The following is a 22,735-nucleotide window of genomic DNA, read 5'->3' on the forward strand; positions in this document are numbered from 1 at the left end:
TTGTCGTGGCTGCATTCGAGAACCTTTCCTTCATATTTATAATTACCTCATCGTAGTCTGTATTTTCCACATCATCAGGTCCTAATTTGAAGAGGTTTCTTCGTACAGCTTCGTTTATTTCACGGTATTTTTTCTCCGGGTAATAAACGTAGTCCATCTTACTCCATTTAATCGAGTCACTTTTATCCCAGCTATGCCCTCGTTAAAGCGTTCGATGTTGACCTTTTGGATACACTCATCTTCCGATTGATTTGTTGAAACAGATTTCGCTGATGGTACGGTGGCAAGGCTCTCAGCACTTAATACTTCTGGTAATTCCTCAGTTGTTGTCGATACATCTGGCAATTCCTCAGTTGCTGTCGTTTTCGAACTTCCTGCGCTCTGCTCAACCGATGATATACAGATTGCTCTTTTGTCAACGTTTAGACGGCAGGACGTGCAAATGCGTAAATTTGTATTCAATGTGGACATTGGAGCATAACCAGTCGCTTTCAGTTTATCTATGGTGCTTTCGGTGAGATTTCGTAACTCTTTTGAACACTTTTTTCCATCAAACGGCCTACAACAGTTGAGAAAGCGGCTACTCATGTTGTTCGTAATATTTCAATAAACAAAATCACTTTTAAGTTTGGTGTCATTTGCTTGACTGAAGAAAAAAATTACTATAAGATCTTTAACAACCTTAGTAGTAGTAATTTTTTTGCTTTTTCGTGAGCATTGTCATGGTATGTACCTATCATGCATTTGTTGTTGTTGAAGATACCCGTTTCCTCCCGATCATAAAGTCTATTCTCTAAGAGGTATATTTTTTGCAGGTAAACTATAGACGTACACGTGTATATAAATCTTTGATTTTGCAGCTTTTGTCTTAAAAATAACATTTCTGATATGTTTCTATCAACGTTATTATCAACAGGTTTCAACAGGAATTTTTCGCCAGTCACGTGCAATGAAAATTATTACACTATCAATACTTTTGATCACAACACTGGATCGTGTCTAAGTTTCTTATAGATGCTATGAATAATTAAATCAAAATATCATGAAAACAACTTGTTTAAATCACGTCCCTTAACAATAAAATCTGCATCAAACTGCAATTCTCGAAATAACTTACAGAAAAATTTTTTTTTTTTACTAAATGTGAAAATTGTGAAATGTTTGAAATGCCATAACTTTTTTGTTTATTAGTTTACCATCAACAAATTTTTATGGTAGATAGCTAATATAATGGACCGTTTTCCCTAAAAAAATTACGTTCGAAAAAAGATAGGGTTTTGAGATATTTGAGTTTTTGTGACAAAAATGATATTTTTAAAGGCAAAAAAAATTTGTTTTTTACTGTGCACATTTTCTTAAGAATCACCATTTAGTTGTCTAACTTTGCTGAAAAAATCATAACAATCGAACATTCCGTTTTTGCTGTGCAGCTTTTTAAATATTTTTGAACCATTTTCACATACACCCTTTTGAAAAGTTAGTCGTGACTCAATATGAAGATTTGATATCGAAAAATGACGATTTAGATGAAATTGAAAAACTGTGCAGAGTTTCAAATATTTTCGAAATGGTCGCTCAGGATCGACTGACATGCCCCCGTGGAATGCCTCAGTAGAAAGAAGTGCTATACAATCCAAATGTGATCATCGAACCCAATCCAAAACCAATCCTTATTCAATTCGAATCCTATCTAAATCAAATCCAAATCTATTTAAAATCCAATCTAGTGATGAACTTTATTTATAATTTAAAAATCACTTTAATAAAAAAAAATCAAATCCAATCCAAATCTATTTCAAGTCCAATCCAAATCTACTTCAAAACCAAACCTAATCAAATCACAATCCAATTAAAATCCTAATCTGAATAAATTGTGGATTGGATGTGGACGAATTTTTGACAAATACAATGATGGGATATAAAGCAATTTATTATAATTTGTCCAGTCGAACGCGAACTCATTTTTATCTCATTTCACAAAATCAATGCATTTGGTACCTGGTGGGTCGCAAGCAATATGGGATTCTGCTAGGTGGGTCGCATATCCAAAAGTTTGGGAACCTCTGGTCTATCTGGTTGCAAGTTTCACCGTTTGGGTGTCTCGAGGCGTGCTTTCGGATATTCTTTCGTACAAAGTAGGTACTACTGATGGCTATCTCTCTGGCAGCAGCGAAGTTTACTAGCCGTAGGCCGTTGTCATTGGTAGCGGAGTGAAGGCTCGGAGTGAAGGCTCTCCCTACCGATTATGGGACGGAAAAAGTTAGCGTATCCGATAACAATTTTCACGTCATGCTTTGGGCACTCTCCATAGGCTTTATCGAGACATTCATAAAACGTGTCCTTCACGTCGTCGGATTTATCGTTTGTCGGTGCGTTAACGTTGATTAGGCTGTGATTAAAGAATCTGCCCCGTATCCTCAACACACAGATTCGTTCGCTAATGGGTTTCCACCGCATCACTCGCTTCATCTGCTTGCCCATCACTACGAAACCAACTCCATGCTCTGCTTTTCCGCCGCCGCTGTGATAGATGTTATATATAACCATCAGACTTCTTGAATAGCGGTCACGTTCATTCCAACCTTCTGCAGTTTGCGAGCCAGAAGGCTCACTCGTCCAGATTCATTTAGGGTCCTGACATTCCAGGTACCGAGTTTCCAATCATAGTCCTTATTTCGTTGGCGGTTCGGTTGCCAAAAATAATGTTACCTTAGGGTGTGTTCACAAATTACGTAACGCAAAAATCCGAGTTTTTGACCCCCTCCCTCCCCCTCGTAACAAAAAGTAACATTTTTGGTACTTCCTCCCTCCCCCATGTAACGCGTAACTGTGAAAATTTTAAAGGCAGATTTTTTTTCTTCGCTGAAGCATTTGGGTTTTGGTATTTTTTAAATACTGTTAAGGATGGCACATGATCAAAAATCAAGGATTTTAAGAATGCAGCTAGTAGAAAAGAAAATAGAATTTTAGTTTAGCGGAACTGTGGTGTCGAGAAATACAATATTCGTTTGGTATTTTTACGCATATCAGTCCCGCTATGTCAGCCTGCTTGATTTCGATAATGACTAATGCTCGATAACGATAAACAGCAATTACTTCAATCAGTGATTTAAAAAAAGACATTCATATAAATTTTTATTCGCGTTATGCGTAACATTTGGTAGTACCCTCCCCCTCCCCCACGTTTTAGTGTAACAAAGTATAACGCAAGTTGGACCTCCTCCCTCCCCCCAAAAGCGTTACGTAATTTGTGAATAGACCCTTACCAGGGTCGCGTTACCTACATCGCGCTGATGGGACTGCCACCTTAGGTATAGCTGACGCGATACAGCATTTCGTTAATCAGCCGCTAGGTACCAGGCAGACGCTGTTTAAGCCGCACCTCCTGGTGAACAGACGCTCGATGTGTACCTTCTCACTCTAGCTGATGTCAGCAGGACAACAGTGCCTAGGCTGCACTACCAGCTAAGTACACAACCCTTAGCTGGCGGTCTTTTGTCATCGGACGACCCGTGGAAGTGTGAGATAGGAACTTGTGGAACTTAAGGTGACACGGGGAGGCACTGCATACCGTGTTATTTTTCTTATCTTTTGTCTCTTTCTATCATTGTCACCTCGTAATTTTGGAGCGGCGTATTTCGTTTTTCAGTTGTTTGATGTAACTATAAATGTATCAGCATATAGATTGCGAGTAAGCCCGCGCCGGTGATACTTTTTCAAAATCATATTTGTTATAGAAACAAAATTAAGCATTCAATGATGAAAATAATGACGATTTGATGATTGTTCGTGCTTCCCGTGTCACCTTAATGAACACTAAGCTGCGAGGTCCCAGTGTGGGGATGTAATGCCAATAAGAAGAAGAAGAAGTACAGCGCCAATCTTTCTCCTTAGTTCATATCTCCTCTTATGTTAGCACATAATCATATTTTCTCGTAGTTTCCCAACGCTGAAGAATCCAAATTACAAAACACCAGTTTAGTTATGACACAGATATTATCTGTGGTTATGATAATAGTACTTTTTGCCAAATTCGTTATTTTTCTTATTATTTTGTCCTACCCACGTCTCCGAACGTGGACGAACTTCTGTCACTATCATTTCATTCTTTTTTGATTCGGGAGTCCTCCATAATGACGGTATTGCCATTCAGCTGCACCCCACCCTTTCATGCCATTTACTTCAAAGTGGCACAGCTGCTCTACAATCCTGCACTCGCTTTCTTGACCAATGTAGAACTCTGGACTGGAGAGAGTACGAACTTGCATGATGTATGTTTCACTCCCTGAAAAAAAATGTTGCAAAAAATGAGGGAAATGCGTGAGACATACAACAAGGGAACATTATTGTTTTAAACGGAATAAGGCCGCTACAAATATTTAAAATATTTAATAAAAAATATGTCCTACTGGTCTGCGAAAGGTCATGGTGGGATAATAAGCAATAAAACAAAAAACTCATCGAATTTGTTAAAGAATGTTTTGGAAATCCTTTAAATTTTCCGAAAACTTTTTTGTTGCTCCCTCAAAATATTAAATGTGGGCAACAAAAATTCGAGGGGGATACATAGCTTTTTTTTAAATATTTGTATCGGCCTAAATTGATTCGATAATTTCCTACCTGCTTTAAATTGTAAAGCATAGTCAACAGGCGGTTTGCCGTGTTCTCCATGTTGATATAGATCAAAATCAATATTCGTTATAGGATGATTTATCAACTCTTTTGAATTGGTAATGAATCCAACTTCAAGTCTAGAAAATATGTATATTTATTTTTATGATGGTAAAAACATTTATTATATTTAAGTATTTTTTGTGGAGTTTACCTCGAAAAAGTTATTGGCATGCATATAACACCCACTGTAATTCGATCGCCATTTTCTAAATGAACAAAGTGCATGACATATCTATGAAAATTTTTCCAATTTCTTTGGTCTCCTGCAAAAAAATGATTTTTTTATTATAGAATACAAATAGAGAGTTTTGGATGAAACAACTATGTGTGTGGTGTTGGTTATAAAGGTTATAATAATAGGAGGTAAAATATGTCTGCGCACACCAAAATATTATGAAAATTAAACAACTTTATTATTAAAATTAAATTAAGTGAAATCAATCCTCACTATTTGAACTCATAGTTTCATTCAGGCGTTCCTTTTAGGGAACGTCCACAAATTACGTAACGCTTAGAGGGGGGGAGGGGGGATTGAGTGAAGCGTGACGACCCATAAAAAAATTTCAGAAGCTTCATACAAAAAGTGTGACATAGGGGGGAGGGGGGGTTGAAGAAGTTCAATTTTTGCGTTACGTAATTAATGGATCTTCCCATGTTGCTCCTACAATTCGATCTTCTCATGTTCGTCCGCGAAGATTTCATTCATTTATTTAGTCTACATCTAAACAGGTAACACATAACGTCCTTGAAGATGCTCTCATTATTATCCCTGATGTAGATCCGGCTCGTAGCACAAAGCCTTTGCGGGATACTATGCGATGAGCGTCTGACAGATCTTGCGTGTGCTTCTCAGTCCTCTTGTTGAAGGCGGTATTTTGTCTCCAGAAGGAAGCGGATCTTCTGTCTCCGTTTCCGTCCATTGCGTTCCACATTCCGTAGGTCCTTTGCTGCAGCGCAACCGACTGCGTATCGTTATTCTTCTTTAGAATCTGTTTGCACACCACGTCGAACCAACCGTTCTGTAGTCTCCATTTTAAGGCTCCCCCAGACCTAAGCGATTTCATCGCCGCGACGGCGACAACTAGTCGCCGTGATTCTATCGTTGGGTCGCAGCAGGCAATGTTCTATTTACGCTTCCATACACACGGCGACAGAATCGCTGTCGCCAAGCGATAGAATCACGTCGCGACTGTCGCGTCGCGTGTGTTTGGGGGAACCTTTACACATCTGTCGTTACTCCCAGCTGCGTCGTTAATGGCTGCTTTGACTGTACCTTAACAGTCCTCAAAAGAGGTTCCGGTAACGCTCCCTTAAGATGCTGTGCATGCACACTGGCGACATTTGGTTGCTTTAGCCGCTCTGACCATTTATGAAGCAGTTTAGTCATCCCCAGTATAGAGGTCAGAGACGACCTTGGCACCACGATAGGACCTGATATCAGTAATGTCGGAGAAAGTGATCGATTGGTGCGATTCTGTCTGCTGTATTGTACCAATACGCAAATATGTATAGAGGAAGTACATATAGATGTTGCGAATAGCCATAATACTTGAAGGCAGCGAACTCAATTAGTCGTACGCCGTTCGTGTTCGTCGGCCGAGAGGCGCTAGACTTTCAAACAGTCGAAATAAATTCCTACTCCTGATAAAGTGCTTAAGAATTCGAGCAACGCGTCAAATGCGTTTTCATCAATACCAGTGCATAAGGCTTGAGTTCTTGTTCATCGCTACTAACATATAGATACTTACATACCCTTTTGAAGTCATCTATTTATAGATTCTTTACACTCACCAAAACTATGATCTCGCATGCAATCTATGGACAGTGGAAATGTTTGGCCTTCTATTTGAACCTTTCCTTCAAGGGTCCCAAACTGCTCGTAATGGGTCTGATGATACCTGTAAACAGTCAATTCTTTGATCATGGGGGGTGATCCCCCAGTGCCGGACACATAAGCCATTCAACGAAAAACTCTCTAATTATTCGGATTATGTTTACTTGAATACCATATATACACAATATGATCATTTATGATTCATACAAACCATATTTGATCATTTGAACACGTTTTTGGACTATGTGTTTTGATGATGAATTTTGGTGAAATTTTTTCGGCTTATAAAAGTGTCCCCGAGTACCGGACACTATTGCATCATGTTCAAATATAACCAAGTTCCTATTACATGAGTAAAGACATCATTTAGAATAGTAATATTTTTCACTTTCTTAAAGTTATAGATATTAACACGTGTTAATAGAGCTTGTTTGACTCTCCATCTCAATTTCTTACATCCTACTCAAAATTTCCTCCATATTCAGTGACAACTTCATTTTTCGTTTCTGCTTATTTCTTTGACTTTCTGATACCTCAGCAAGAAAAAACAAATGAATTGAAGTAAGTTTGGCAAAACAGGGGCAAAGAATAGGTATTTGATCACATGAAAAAACTCACTGTCCGGACCCGGGGGACAGCTACCGGATACAGAAATTGATTTTGCACCATAGAAACATTATATAAGTATCTAACAAATCATGCACGTTATTTGAAATATGCCTAATATTGACCATCTCGACATAATCATAATGCATTAGATTGATTAGTAGATAGCAGTAGTGGCCCTCCTTAGCCGTGCGGTAAGATGCGCGGCAACAAAGCAAGACCATGCTGAGGGTGGCTGGGTTCGATTCCCGGTGCCGGTCTAGGCAATTTTCGGTTTGGAAATTGTCTCGACTTCCCTGGGCATAAAAGTATCATCGTGTTAGCCTCATGATATACAAATGCAGAAATGGTAACTTGGCTTAGAAACCTCGCAGTTAATAACTATGGAAGTGCTTATTGAACACTAAACTGCGAGGCGGCTCTGTCCCAGTGTGGGGGTGTAATGCCAATAAGAAGAAGAAGAAGAAGATTAGATTGATTTTAGTATTGTTGATTCAAACCTTCTAAAATAAGGCGAAACATGAAAATTTTTGACATTTTTGTGCAATTTCAAATTTTGTACAAAGTTTACAATATGAGGATCTCATATTCCCTGGAGATAAAAGACTTTTCAATAGCTTTCTTTTGTACTACATAAGATGATGGAGGGATCTCTGTAAGTGCCATTTTAGAAGTGTCCGTTATTGGGAGGTGTCCGGCGCTGGGGGATCTCCCCCTATATACCAAAAATATCTACAATGTACATGTAGCCCTTACGAAGAAAGCTACTGCGTATCAAATTAATGTCGATGATTCATATACTATTCCAGCAGTAAAAATATTGAAATTATTGAAATTCGTTTTAGTTGCAAGACAGCTGAAAAAAGCACTCTTTACTTACACTTAAGAGTGCGCTCCGGGTGGGGTAAGAGTACGCAATTTGCCAATCATGTATTTTAAGTATATTAACAAAAATAAGAACATTAAATTGATGTTTATTCAAAGCTGGGTTTAAAGTATATTATGGAATGTTACATAACTATGAAAGGGGGAGGGGGTTCAAGAAGTGTGAACTTTAGTCTGAAAAAACATATTTTTGGATTCAGGGGGAGATCCCCCAGCGCCAGATACCTACCAATACCGGACACTTTTAAAAACGACACTTGCAGAGACCCCTCCATCATCTTATGTAGTACAAAAGAATACGATTGAAAAGTCCTTTACCTACATGGAATATCAGATCCCCATGTTGTAAACTTTGTACAAACTTTGAAATCAAACAAAAATGTAAAAAAAATCACGTTTCGCCTTATTTTAGAAGGTTTGAATCAAACCCTCTTGAGGACTGCTGGAATCAGGCATTGCAATATAATCTGAGCACTGTGTGGGGCGAGACAGCCCTGTTGTATACCACTCTATATTATATGCTGTTTATGCCGTCTTGGTGTTGGTGACGAGCAAGCAGCCAAGCATCGTTCTCCCTCAGTCAGAGTCCAACAGTGATCCGAGTAAGGCGATACCTTCGCCGAGTGCAATAATGCGCAATGGGTGATTTCCTGGCGCAGCAGCAAGCTACACAAGCACATGATATCATCTTTGCTTGTGCAAAGATATTATCCCTAATCAAAGAGCACTCTGGAAAGATATTATCATTTGAGCATTTGATGATGATCCTGATAGACAGCGCGGTTCGGGATTTGTTCACGTTGCGAGGGCGTTGCTACAACAAAAGCAGTGAAAAAACTTTTCTCCATGGCGAACATTGCACTTTGTTTACTGAGCAGATAGATAACTAAGATCGATATCCCAGCATATAATTAGTATCTTTGCTCACAAGATCAAATGATGGGATAAATTGCAATGCCTGGCTGGAATACAGTCAAAGCAGCCATTAACGACGCAGCGGAGAACAACGTCGGGTATATGGGTCGAAGTCGACGGATCGATTGGTTCGACTAAGAGTGCAGACAGATTCTGGAGGAGAAGGTCGCTGCGCGGGCGGTCGCGCTGCAGCAAGGTACCCGGCAGAACGTGGGACGTTATAGACGGAAGCGGAGACAGCAGACCCGCTTTTTTCAGGAGAAGAAACGCTGCCTGGAAGAAGCGGAGTTCGAGGAGATGGAACAGCTGTGCCGTTCTCAAAAAACACGCAAGTTCTATCAGAAGCTCAACGCATCCCGCAAAGGATGGGAGCATTTTGACGGACGAACGTGTGGTGATCGAAAGGTGGAAGCAGCACTACGAGGAACATTTGAATGGCGCTGAGAGTACAGGCAGTGAAAGTCAAGGCAGCAGAGGAGATGACTACGTCAGTTCAACGGACGATGGAAGCCAACCAGCCCAAACCTTGAGGGATGTTAAGGATGCCATTCAACAGCTAAAGACCAATAAAGCAGCTGGTAAGGATGGTATCGGAGCTGAGCTCATCAAGATGGCCCCGGAAAAGCTGACCACTTGCCTGCACAAACTGATAGTCAGAATCTGGGAAACCGAACAGCTACCGGAGGAGTGGAAGGAAAGGGTTATATGCCCTATCTACAAGAAAGGCGACAAGCTGGAGTGTGAGAACTTTCGAGCGATCACCATCCTTAATGCCGCCTACAAAGTGATATCCCAGATCATCTTCCGTCGTCTGTCACCATTAGTGAACGAGTTCGTGAGAAGTTATCAAGCCGGCTTCGTTGATGGCCGCTCGCAATGGAGCAGATCTTTACTGTACGGCAAATCCTTCAAAAATGCCGTGAATACCAGGTCCCAACTCACCATCTGTTCGTTGATTTCAAGGCGGCATACGACAGTATGGACCGCGTAGAGCTATGGAAAATTATGGACGAGAACAGCTTCCCTGGGAAGCTTACCAGACTGATCAAAGCAACAATGGATGGTGTGCAAAACTGTGTGAAGATTTATGGCGAACACTCCAGTTCGTTCGAATCGCGCCGGGGACTAAGACAAGGTGATGGACTTTCGTGCCTGTTGTTCAACATTGCGCTAGAAGGTGTCATGCGGAGAGCCGGGTGTAACGGACGGGGTACGATTTTCAACAGATCCAGTCAATTTAGTTGCTTCGCGGATGACATGGACATTGTCGGCCGAACATTTGCAAAGGTGGCACAACTGTACATTCGCTTGAAACGTGAAGCAACAAAAGTTGGACTGGTGGTGAATGCGTCAAAGACAAAGTACATGCTTGTGGGCGGAACCGATCGCGACAGGACCCGCCTGGGAAGCAGTGTTACGATAGACGGGGATACCTTCGAGGTGGTCGAGGAATTCGTCTACCTCGGATCCTTGCTAACGGCTGACAACAACGTTAGTCGTGAAATGTGAAGGCGCATCATCTGTGGAAGTCGGGCCTACTACGGGCTCCAGAAGAAACTGCGGTCGAAAAAGATTCGCCACCGCACTAAATGTGTCATGTACAAGACACTAACAAGACCGGTTGTCCTCTACGGACATGAAACATGGACAATGCTCTAGGAGGACTTGCAAGCACTCGGAGTATTCGAGAGACAGGTGCTTAGGACCATCTTTGGCGGTGTGCAAGAAGACGGTGTGTGGCGGCGAAGAATGAACCATGAGCTCGCCCAACTCTACGGCGAACCCAGTATCCAGAAGGTAGCTAAAATCGGAAGGGTACGATGGGCAGGTTATGTTGCAAGAATGCCGGACAGCAACCCTGCAAAGATGGTGTTCGCTTCCGATCCGGCAGGTACAAGACGGCGTGGAGCGCAGCGAGCGAGATGGGCAGACCAGGTGCCAAACGACTTGGCGAGCGTGGGGCGTATCCGTGGATGGAGAGATGCGGCCTGGAACCGTGTATTGTGGCGTTAAATTGTTGATTCAGTGTTATCTGTTTAGATGTAAACTAAATAAATGAATGAATCAATCGAATGCATTCTGATTATGTCGAGATGGATTGATATTAGTAATATTTCAAATAGCGATCATGATTTGTTAGATATATAATGTATCTATATGCAAAATCAATTTCTGTATCCGGTACTGTCCCCCGGGTCCGGACAGTGAGTTTTTTCATGCGTTCAAATAGCCATAAATAGCCTAAATTGACTGTTTTACGAATGTTATTGATATAGGAGCATGTTATTAATAATGGAACAGATACCCTAGTTTGTATGAATCATCGATGATCATATTTTGTGTATTTGGTATACAAGTAAACATTATCCGGGTAACTAGAGAGCAAAAGGCTTATGTGTCCGGCACAGCTTATGTCTCCCCCTACAATATTTAATTTAAATTTAAGAAATTTAAGTAACGAGGAAGATAAAAGTCTATCTGTTTTTGCGTGGCGTAAACAAAGGAACTTAAAGAAAAATGATTTTTGTACTTGGAAATCAAAATCCAATTTCGCTCAAATTCGCGGAGGACACTCAGAACATGGGACAGAATTAAGTGATCGGTGTGGACAAAAATTGAATTTTTAAACCACCCTAATATATAAACATTTTGTTTTTGATTAATTGGGCGGAATTTTCGGTTTTATAACACTTCTAGAACTGATGATTTTGATTTCCAAGTACAAAAATCCATTTTTAAAATGATGGAAAACCTCAAATTCCCCAATACCAAAATATGCAGAGCAATCCTTAGCCCTTCCTCTGTCTAACCCAGGGAGAAATGGATCCCCCTTTTTCCCCCATTCAAAAATACAGGCATTTGGAAACAACGGTTTTTTTTCAAGAAAAAGAGTGATATCTCTGTAATCCACCAATAAATTCACTCGGATATGTACCCAAAACGTGCATTTTTTATGCTCTAAAACTTTGTATTAAAACTATAAAAATTAAAACTAAAAAGTTACAATCAAAATATTGATTTTTTAGGGTCACCCTAACATAATTATTTAAAATTATCATAACAAATGATATAAACAACTTTCTAGAACTTAGTACAATGCTAAAATTAGAAATATAGAAATTAAAAATTTTATCTCAAAATATAGTGGGGCCACCCTATTGCAACAAACTTTAAAATAAAGCTTAAATAATAAGCTTTGACTTTGCTGAAGACACTTTGATCCTAAAATATTATCATTATGGTGAAAATATATTTTTCCTCCTAATTTCACGACGTGGCCCACTGTGCATTGGGTGCAACTCGTGGTTTATTCGCCTTCTCCACGTACCGTTCGCCATCATAGAGGCCCCATACACGCTCCGACATGTTGTACAACTTTGACTCCGCCCCCAGGAAATTTGGTTCGGTCGGAGTAAAGTCGGACCGTCTGTGGGCATGTTGTACTGTCCAACAGTCGTACAACTTGCCCATAGACGGTTCGACTTCACCCTGTCCGAGCCAAATTTCCTGAGGGCGGAGTCAAAGTTGTACAACATGTCGGAGCATGTATGGGGCCCTATAGATGGTGCGCAGCAATTTTCTTTTGAAAACTTCTAGTGCACGTTGGCTCTCCACGAAGATCATCTCGGTCTTGTGACCTCTTGACCTCTCTGCGAACTCTTTCCGTTCGGAGAGCCTCGCGGAAACAAAAGTTTGTGCAATTTAAAGCCACGAAAGTCTCCGAAATTCTCTGCTGGTATTGTTTTCGGCGGTCACCCCCCTAATTATTCTTAGGTTGCATAGAACGCTTCTTTCTTCAATTCTTTCACAACATTCAAACAAATCTGATTAGCTATAATCTAGTTTTGTTGATCAAGTTTCTGATTCGTTGTTGTTCATGAGACATTTTTGAATCTTCATTGGATGAAAGAGATTATAAACTACAGAGAAAGATTTCCGTATCGGTTCCCATTGTTATGCTGCCCGGAACATGTATGCTCTGTCGATCACAGCCATCAAAAGATGTTCTGGACAGCAACGATAGCGACAATCTTTCACTGTAGTTTATATCTTTTGATGAATGTTTTTCGAGTAATTAATGGCTCGTTACATAGTTGACAAGTTAAAATGCAATTTGATTTCAATCAAAGTTAATTGCCTATTTCCGGGGATTAAACCACCCGAACGGGACAATAATTTACAATTTTATGAAAACTCATATGTGAATATGTACGTTAAGTGAAAGATATTGGATATAGGAAGTACTACTGTAGGGTCATGGGTTCGAGTCCCATCGAAGGGAAAGTGGTTACCTCCAATAAATTTTCCAAATCAATATCTTCCACATAACGTACATATTCACATATGAGTTTTCACAACATTGTAAATTAATGCAATTTGAAATAAAACATCACTTAATTCAAATCCAGTAAAATATATAAAATTTCATCAGTTTTCCGATGGTTGCAAGACCCACATTAAATGAATAGGATTCGAGATCCACATTGAAAGAACTGTAGAAACACAAATTAAAATATGTACACCGCCATTATTAGAAGATTGTACCAGTAATTGGAAGCTCACTTTAAGGTATTAATTCCTTTTTTTGTGACTATGAAAGTATTCTTTATCTAAAATTAGACAGATCGAAGGTGCTAAGTTCCTCCACTGTTTCTCTCTAATTATCGAATAACCCCGCTTGCAGATTACTTTTGATAGATATCGAACAATTTTAGGAAAGCTGATTTTATTGGAAAGAACAACGATTCTCATGGCCAATAACTTTCAATTTTCGATCGGCTACTTCAAAGTTTAATTTACATTATATCCTGGAAATTATACAAAATCAAAGCATTCACTCGACTGAACCAGCGGGAGGCAAACGCGAGGACTTACAATTCAGGGAGACTTGAAGTTCATTATAAGACCAACTGAATTCGAAATTTGTCACGGCTTAACATATAAACATTGGGTATATCATATTTTCAAATTTTGAAAAATGAGGGACAGTAGACTTACTTTTTTAAATTTTTGAAGTATTGTCTGGTCCACAGTTCTTTAGCCATCGCAGATGCAACCGGATTAGGATCCATATCGGTTGCAAAGTTGTAATATGGAAGATTGGATGTCCAAAATGCTTCAAGGGTTACTTTCATGTTTAAGGATGAATCATCTTCAAATCGCATGATTCCTTGATACTCAATTTTCCATTTCTTCATTGGTACGATGGGTGTCAGCTTCAGGCCTTCTGCTTCGTAGCGTCCAAGTTCATGGTCTAATTGCCACATGCACGTATCTGGAAGTCTCGGTGACACAAGCAACCGTGTACTAAAATCTTGAACTTTCAAGTATAAAAATCCGTTGACTAGATTGTTCTTTCGTCTAGCAGTACCACAAACGAGCCACGTAGTTTCAGAGTTAGTTCCATTGAAATATACAGCATCAACAGCCTAAGTGCAAATAAAACTATTTAAGTTCAACTAGAACATAAAATGAGTATACATTCAATTTCCTACAAACCCTTCAGGTTATTTGAAAGTAAACCCAAAAATTACTTACGTGTTCATTGGTTGAGAGAGGTTGAGGTTGATCTAGACTCGAAAATATTGCTTCATTGTTCTTTGGTGCCAATAGTCTAGATAATATCATTTTAATCTAGAAGAAAAAAAACTTTTCTCTTATTTTTTTTTACATAATTTTTAAACCGCTGGAAGATCATTACTTTTATAGAAAACAAGCTTTATGCTGTAATACAATTTCACTGAATGTAATTGTTCACATACTTGTTTACCTACCTTTCTAACGCGTAACATAGACAACATAATAAAATACTTCAGTAGATAGAATTCACCTTGCATACGGTAGACATTAAGTACAGGCTTTTTCTTATTCCCTATTAAAAAACGCATGGACAAACCTCCCATGACTATAAGAGAAAATACAAGAAGACACCCGCACGTCATTTTTTGTTCTAATAGCTAGCTAATAAATAAGCAATGCAAGCTGGCAAACCATCGGCCAAAACGGAACTGATGTCTTTAAGCTTTCCATGCAGATAACATATCGTGCCAAAAACCTCTATCAAGTGATAACAAGATAAAATAAATGCTAACTGTTGCACCTGTTGAGGAGTGATGATAAGATTGTTCAGTTTTAAGTGACTAGCTATTGAGATAAAACGAGAAATCATCCAAATCAACAAGAGGGTCTACAAGCAAGGTCCCGCACAAAGGGGTGGCTTCAAATCTTTAACCGTCATCCGTGAACGAGAAACGTATAGCCTATTCAGATTACGCCATTTATTATAATAAATATCATGACAAAGAGTAACTTGATTCCAATTCTCATACATTAATTTTTCTTTCTCCACTTTAACACGATATTAATTAGGATTTTTTTTTCTTGTGCAAGGATTAACGAAAATCTGATATCAGACACCTGAGGAGACTTTTAGGTATTGTGGGATAACCAAAGCCCTTTCACTAGTCCGTATCCCTCGGCTCACAATTAAGCAATACATCAGGGTGGTTATATTTTCTTACAATTCTGTATAAGAACCTTCCATAACCTGTAGAAAAATTGGGCATATGCGAGAATGCTAGATTCTTATACAAATATTGTATGAGACCTTATATTTATTGTAATTTAATTCAATGGCAAATTTCGAGTGTGAGTGTTTACTAAAGAGCGATTCCAAGCAACAGCATCAAAATTTAAGAAAATTTTTAATTCATGATTTTCTATTGAGTTGAAACTTTGCACAGTTTTTCAATTTCATCTAAATCGTCATTTTTCGATATCAAATCTTCATATTGAGTCACGACTAACTTTTCAAAAGGGTGTATGTGAAAATGGTTCAAAAATATTTAAAAAGCTGCACAGCAAAAACGGAATGTTCGATTGTTATGATTTTTTCAGCAAAGTTAGACAACTAAATGGTGATTCTTGAGAAAATGTGCACAGTAGAAAAAAAAATTTTTTGCCTTTAAAAATATAATTTTTGTCACCAAAACTCAAATATCTCAAAACCCTATCTTTTTTCGAACGTAATTTTTTTAGGGAAAACGGTCCATTATATTAGCTATCTACCATAAAAATTTGGTGATGGTAAACTAATAAACAAAAAAGTTATGACATTTCAAACATTTCACAATTTTCACATATAGTAAACAATAAAAATTTCCGTGTATTTTTTTTTTCAAGAATCGCACTTTGATGCAGATTTTATTGTTAAGGGCCTTGCGTGAGTTAAACAAGTTGTTTGTATGATATTGCATATTTATGTATTCATCGATATTATGTATATTATATGTATAAATATTATGTGTATAAATAAATAAAAATGAATTAATATTATCCTAAGTATTAAATTAAATGTGGCAGTTACACAATGTTGTTATAGAAACTCTAAGAGTTTTGGGTTTGAATTTTGGTATGGGTTATGATATCATGAAAACAGTTTATTAATACTAATTTTTATTTATTTTTATTCAAATTTTTTAAAATATCGAACACTTTTGAATTATTATCAGCACAGTTTGAGTATAGTTTTGCTTTAATTTTATTTTTCGACAATGGAATGAAACAGTGAAATTTTTGGGTTCCTTGGATCGTTTTCGCGTTATTAAATTGCTCGCTGAGCTCTGAAGCCTTTATTTCGTACTCTTCAGTAGTAGTAAAACAAAATGATAATTTGGTTAAATCTTTTTCTTTTCTACGATTTGCCCAATCAAAAAGTTCTTTCGCAATTTTAATTGGATGCTCACGTTCTTTGGCTAAACTTGCTCTTGTGGCCATGCGCTTTATTGTTCCTCCAATAGCATCACAAGGACCTTTGCCATGTGATGTAGCAAAAATGCCATTCTGCATCAATTCCGTACATTGATTTAAATTGACATAGGCTCGAAAAATTCTTACGATTTTTGTACTGCGACGCTGCTCCATCAGACATGAAATATATCTTTTTGACTTCTTTATGCTTATCAACGCGTAAAAGTTAATCATTTTTCAATGAACAAGTTTACGGATACTGAATCGTGTCTTAAATCTTTGGAAATTATAATAAAACTTAAGTGTTCAATTTGCGTACTTCCATTAAAATAAATAACGAATGGATGAATTGTAGCTTGTTGTACGTTCCAGTGATGGGACTGCACTTCATCTTGCAATACAAAGCTGTAATTTTCAGAAAAATCACTAATGACTAAAATTCACCATTTTGTAATGTATTTTTCGTATTTTTAAAAAGCTGGATTGTTCTGTTTTAATGAAATCGTGAGGGATTAAACTTTCTAATTTCAAGCAAAAATATGACACAAACTCATCTACAGGTTTTACAATAGTTTCTATGTCACACCTATCCGTGGTCACCCATTGCTCAAATGATAACTGATCAATATATTTTTCTTCAAACTCAGCGAATAAAGTATTTTCCAATGATGAGGAATCTGGACAATCCGAACAAGATCGTAGATAGCAATTTGATGTTGTATTTTCACACAAAAGACTACCAGTTAACATTTTAATATCCTTTGTTAAATTGATTCTTTTCAAACTATGTAAAATAAGATTAATATTCTCATGGGTTGTGCACACACACATTATGTGTTCCTGAATTGGAAAGAAGCTTACATTGCCTTGGCCGAAGGCTTGCAAATGAGGAAAAACCTATTTTAATATTATCGTGAATTTCCTTGAAGCGTGTGTACGCTTCTTTCAAAGTCGTCATCATTAATCGTTTTTGGATTGCTTGACGCTTTCCATCTTTTTACTGATACATAATCTTTTTGACCAGGCATAGCTCGACTTACTTCATCATCTTCAAAATATTGAACTACTATTTCTTTTGTCTCATCTGTTAATGCAGTACTAGACCTAGTATTTTTGGTTGAAAGACAGTTATTCTTCAATTGTTTTGCCTCTTTTACTGTATTTCTATTGGTTTTGAACTCATCAATGGCATCCTGAATAGACCACGAACTTGGCAGCATCGACAAAATCAATAATTTTCTTTCCTTGTCGTGGCTGCATTCGAGAACCTTTCCTTCATATTTATAATTACCTCATCGTAGTCTGTATTTTCCACATCATCAGGTCCCTATTTGAAGAGGTTTCTTCGTACAGCTTCGTTTATTTCACGGTATTTTTCTCCGGGTAATAAACGTAGTCCATCTTACTCCATTTAATCAGGTCACTTTTATCCCAGCTATGCCCTCGTTAAAGCGTTCGATGTTGACCTTTTGGATACACTCATCTTCCGATTGATTTGTTGAAACAGATTTCGCTGATGGTACGGTGGCAAGGCTCTCAGCACTTAATACTTCTGGTAATTCCTCAGTTGTTGTCGATACATCTGGCAATTCCTCAGTTGCTGTCGTTTTCGAACTTCCTGCGCTCTGCTCAACCGATGATATACAGATTGCTCTTTTGTCAACGTTTAGACGGCAGGACGTGCAAATGCGTAAATTTGTATTCAATGTGGACATTGGAGCATAACCAGTCGCTTTCAGTTTATCTATGGTGCTTTCGGTGAGATTTCGTAACTCTTTTGAACACTTTTTCCATCAAACGGCCTACAACAGTTGAGAAAGCGGCTACTCATGTTGTTCGTAATATTTCAATAAACAAAATCACTTTTAAGTTTTTACTGACTAGTTTGGTGTCATTTGCTTGACTGAAGAAAAAATTACTATAAGATCTTTAACAACCTTAGTAGTAGTAATTTTTTTGCTTTTCGTGAGCATTGTCATGGTATGTACCTATCATGCATTTGTTGTTGTTGAAGATACCCGTTTCCTCCCGATCATAAAGTCTATTCTCTAAGAGGTATATTTTTTGCAGGTAAACTATAGACGTACACGTGTATATAAATCTTTGATTTTGCAGCTTTTGTCTTAAAAATAACATTTCTGATATGTTTCTATCAACGTTATTATCAACAGGTTTCAACAGGAATTTTTCGCCAGTCACGTGCAATGAAAATTATTACACTATCAATACTTTTGATCACAACACTGGATCGTGTCTAAGTTTCTTATAGATGCTATGAATAATTAAATCAAAATATCATGAAAACAACTTGTTTAAATCACGTCCCTTAACAATAAAATCTGCATCAAACTGCAATTCTCGAAATAACTTACACAGAAAAATTTTTTTTTTTTACTAAATGTGAAAATTGTGAAATGTTTGAAATGCCATAACTTTTTTGTTTATTAGTTTACCATCAACAAATTTTTATGGTAGATAGCTAATATAATGGACCGTTTTCCCTAAAAAAATTACGTTCGAAAAAAGATAGGGTTTTGAGATATTTGAGTTTTTGTGACAAAAATGATATTTTTAAAGGCAAAAAATTTGTTTTTTACTGTGCACATTTTCTTAAGAATCACCATTTAGTTGTCTAACTTTGCTGAAAAAATCATAACAATCGAACATTCCGTTTTTGCTGTGCAGCTTTTTAAATATTTTTGAACCATTTTCACATACACCCTTTTGAAAAGTTAGTCGTGACTCAATATGAAGATTTGATATCGAAAAATGACGATTTAGATGAAATTGAAAAACTGTGCAGAGTTTCAAATATTTTCGAAATGGTCGCTCAGGATCGACTGACATGCCCCCGTGGAATGCCTCTAAAGAATCCTTGGATTTACAACAAATCAATGAAGCCGCTAGCAACGTACCTGTTCGTCATCCAATTGGAAACTAGTTGCAGACACAGTTGCGAATATTTACTCTACCGTGAAAGCTTCGACTAGTTTTGGACCAGATGATATTCCTGCGGTCGCCTTGAAACAATGTTTCAGTCACAGATAAACAGACGTAACACTAGAGAAATTACCATCGACCATGACTTCAACGACCAATTTGAATTTGATTGATTGCGCGTTTCACAACTAGAGGCGCTAGCACCGTAATGCTTCGAGTTTGACATTTCACTCCAGCGCCTTCTGGTGACAATGTCATACGAAACATTGTTTCGTGTAACATGCTCACAAGATGGTGGTAGAGGAGTTGAACGATGGATTTTTCAGAAAAATATTCAAGTTGTTATGTCTGTTTGTCTGTGTTTCAGTAGTTTATCCGTTCCTCTACACTGAAAATAATATAAACGTTCATACTACTGGTTTCACACGTGAATCCGCACTTATTGAAAACAATGTAAAAGTAACGTGTATATCCAGTCGCATATGTCAAAAAATGCAACGCGCGATGCTATTGGAAAACAACATGAATTGAAATGCGAAACACGTTAAATTTCAATGGATTGCTCTCGTTAATAAAATGAAAAATGCGTTTCAGAATTTGTCTCAAAATGTTTTAAAAAATTGCAGATAAACGTTAATAAAACCCATTCATGTAATATGTTGTAACGAATGATTTATTAAAAACCGCATAAAAAACGAAACTACTTATTTACACTTGCTTACACACTATTAACAGTCACATATGGACATAAAACGGTTGTCTAGACTGTAATGCAGCGAAATGTTAGCAACGGCAGGATTTCGTTGGAGCTCTGACCGATTATGTGTTGCCGTTCAGCTGTTTCACGATCGAGATTCGCCGGATAATTCCCCGTTGACTTGATGGCAAAGTTCACATCAGTGGATCCGAATAGAACTACCTGTGAAACAGATGATTTTTCAACAAAACAAAAATAATAATAACTAAATCTTCAATTTACCTCTAAGCTCTGTTCTTTTATTAAATTCCACATCATTTAAAAAATCAAAGTATAATATGTAGGATTACAACTTCAGGCATGCGCCATAATGCTAATTTGTCATACTGAACGTCAACTAGATCGATGTTCAAAACACGTTGAATTTTACTGTGAAATCTAGTGGTGTCGATTCAATTTAATTTCTTAAAAGTATAACGTGTATTGCTAGTGAACATACACAGTGGTGAAACACGTTAAACTCACGTTCGAAAGAACATTAATCAAGCGTGTCGATTATTTTCAGTGTAGCTAGTCTTTTCAACGCATCGCTTCAACTCGGATTTTTCCTGTGCATTGAAAAAAGTCTTTAATTTTTCCTCCACAATTGTCAAGAATATATCTCCGAGCATCAACATGGGTTTATGCCAAGGCGTTCAATCAACACAAATTTTACTATCTACGCATCGTTCATAAACCAAGCTTGCAGAAAAGATATCAAGTGGACTCAATTTACACTGATTTTTCAGCTGCCTTCGATAAAATCAATCGTAGGATTACGATAGTTAAGTTTGATCTAGTTTGTTTGAGCCTAGCTTTTTCCGGATACTCATACTCGAATCTTTCAAGCTTTCTTTCGCCGATGATGTTAAATTATACTGGGTTAATGAATGTCAAAGTACTTGACCCAACTCCAAATAAATCAGCCAAAAACTGATTTAAAGTTTATTTAGTAATAGTAGAATTTTATGTCGAATTGTTCATTGGCATGTTAACTTCATTTCCTGCAAATCTGGGCTCAATCGGGCTTTTCCATCCAATTTCCTGTACGAAATAGTAACAGAGGTGTATTTTCCCATATATTTCTGCTGAAACCCCCATATTAACTTCAAATCAATTGCGCCAGCTTATGCAGTAACCGATAAGCCTCAAATTTTCAGAGAATGATTTTCTTATCCAAAGGCAAAATCCTGGGAGGTGCCCCGTAGAATCGGACGACTTTTTGTATCCTGGGCCAGTCTACTCTGCACTTGCCACGAGTTCATGCGGAATTTGTTGGAATTTTTGGGTTAGGTTGGAGAGGCAGAGGTCCGTCTTGGTTAACGAGCTGCCAATGTGATAGATAGGAGAAGGTAACTGATGGAATTTCTAATTGGATGTAGGAAACGAGCTCTATAGTTTATTTCCAATTCTAGCAGATTACTGTTAGAATACTCAAGTTGAAGGTATAGGAATAGTAATGGAAACGGTATGGAAGTCCATTTCCAGTTCTAGCGATTGTTAGAACATGAGAAATAAAGAGAAAGATACAAAGTAGGAGAACGGAACGGACCTGGGATTGAACCCACGACCTCCTACGTATGAGGCAGAAGCAGTAGCCATATGACTACCAAGCCCGCTAAACGGTATGGAAGTCCGTTTCCAGTTCTAGCGATTGCTAGAACATGAGAAATAAAGAGAAAGATACAAATTAGGAGAATGGAACGGACCTGGGATTGAACTAACGACCTCCTGCGTATGAGGCAGAAGCAGTTGCCATATGACTACCAAGCCCGCTTCGATTTAACCCGCGCATGAATGAACCTTTGCACAAGTAAGCATCTTTGGCGACGTTCATGCTACGGAAAAAATCTATCATAATCGTCATTAACCATTAGAGTGGGGCGTCATGGTCATTTTTTCAAATCAATGGTATTTTGAAGCCATTCTTGGTCCTGAAAAACTGTGAAGAATTTGGGACCGATTGGTTGCTTCCTCGCTTTCCGCATCGCGTTTGAAGTTTGTATGGAAATTAGTATGGGAGAACGTATATTTTTGCATTTCTACTACTAGAGGTTTCCGTTTATCGTAAACCAAATGGCACATTGCGTTAAAGTATAACCCAAAGGATGCCGAAAAACTTTGCTGAAGAAGGCACGTTGCTGGAACGTCCACAAAAAAAGTTATAACGCTTCGAACATTGAGTGTTCAAACCATATGCAAAAAATCGTTTGTTCTGCCAGCACTGCCGTACTACGTAGCCCAATAATTTAACTGAGTGTTATTTCAAAATAATTGATCTTATAGGGCTTAGAGCTAATGGGAGCTATCCGGAATTATTTCACAAAGAAAAAAAAACCGATAAGAAGGAAGATGGGCTTTGGCCTTCGATAACCATAGGTTGTCTGGAAGTGCTG

The 22,735-nt window shown here is 38.0% G+C and overlaps 1 protein-coding gene across 1 annotated transcript; it reads right to left on the bottom strand.

Annotated features, from left to right (window-relative positions):
- Positions 1-4,097: 4,097 nt before the first annotated feature.
- Positions 4,098-14,856, bottom strand: LOC134209615 (uncharacterized). Its single transcript, XM_062685610.1, has 7 exons — positions 14,689-14,856; positions 14,453-14,548; positions 13,913-14,343; positions 6,466-6,572; positions 4,826-4,937; positions 4,621-4,751; positions 4,098-4,285 (listed from the first exon to the last, which is right to left on the bottom strand). Exons 1-7 carry the CDS (start codon positions 14,854-14,856, stop codon positions 4,098-4,100), a joined length of 1,233 nt encoding a protein of 410 aa, XP_062541594.1.
- Between the last annotated feature and the right edge of the window lie 7,879 nt (positions 14,857-22,735).

Source organism: Armigeres subalbatus, chromosome 2 (genome assembly GCF_024139115.2).
Source record: "Armigeres subalbatus isolate Guangzhou_Male chromosome 2, GZ_Asu_2, whole genome shotgun sequence".
Classification (NCBI taxonomy): Eukaryota; Metazoa; Arthropoda; class Insecta; order Diptera; family Culicidae; genus Armigeres; species Armigeres subalbatus.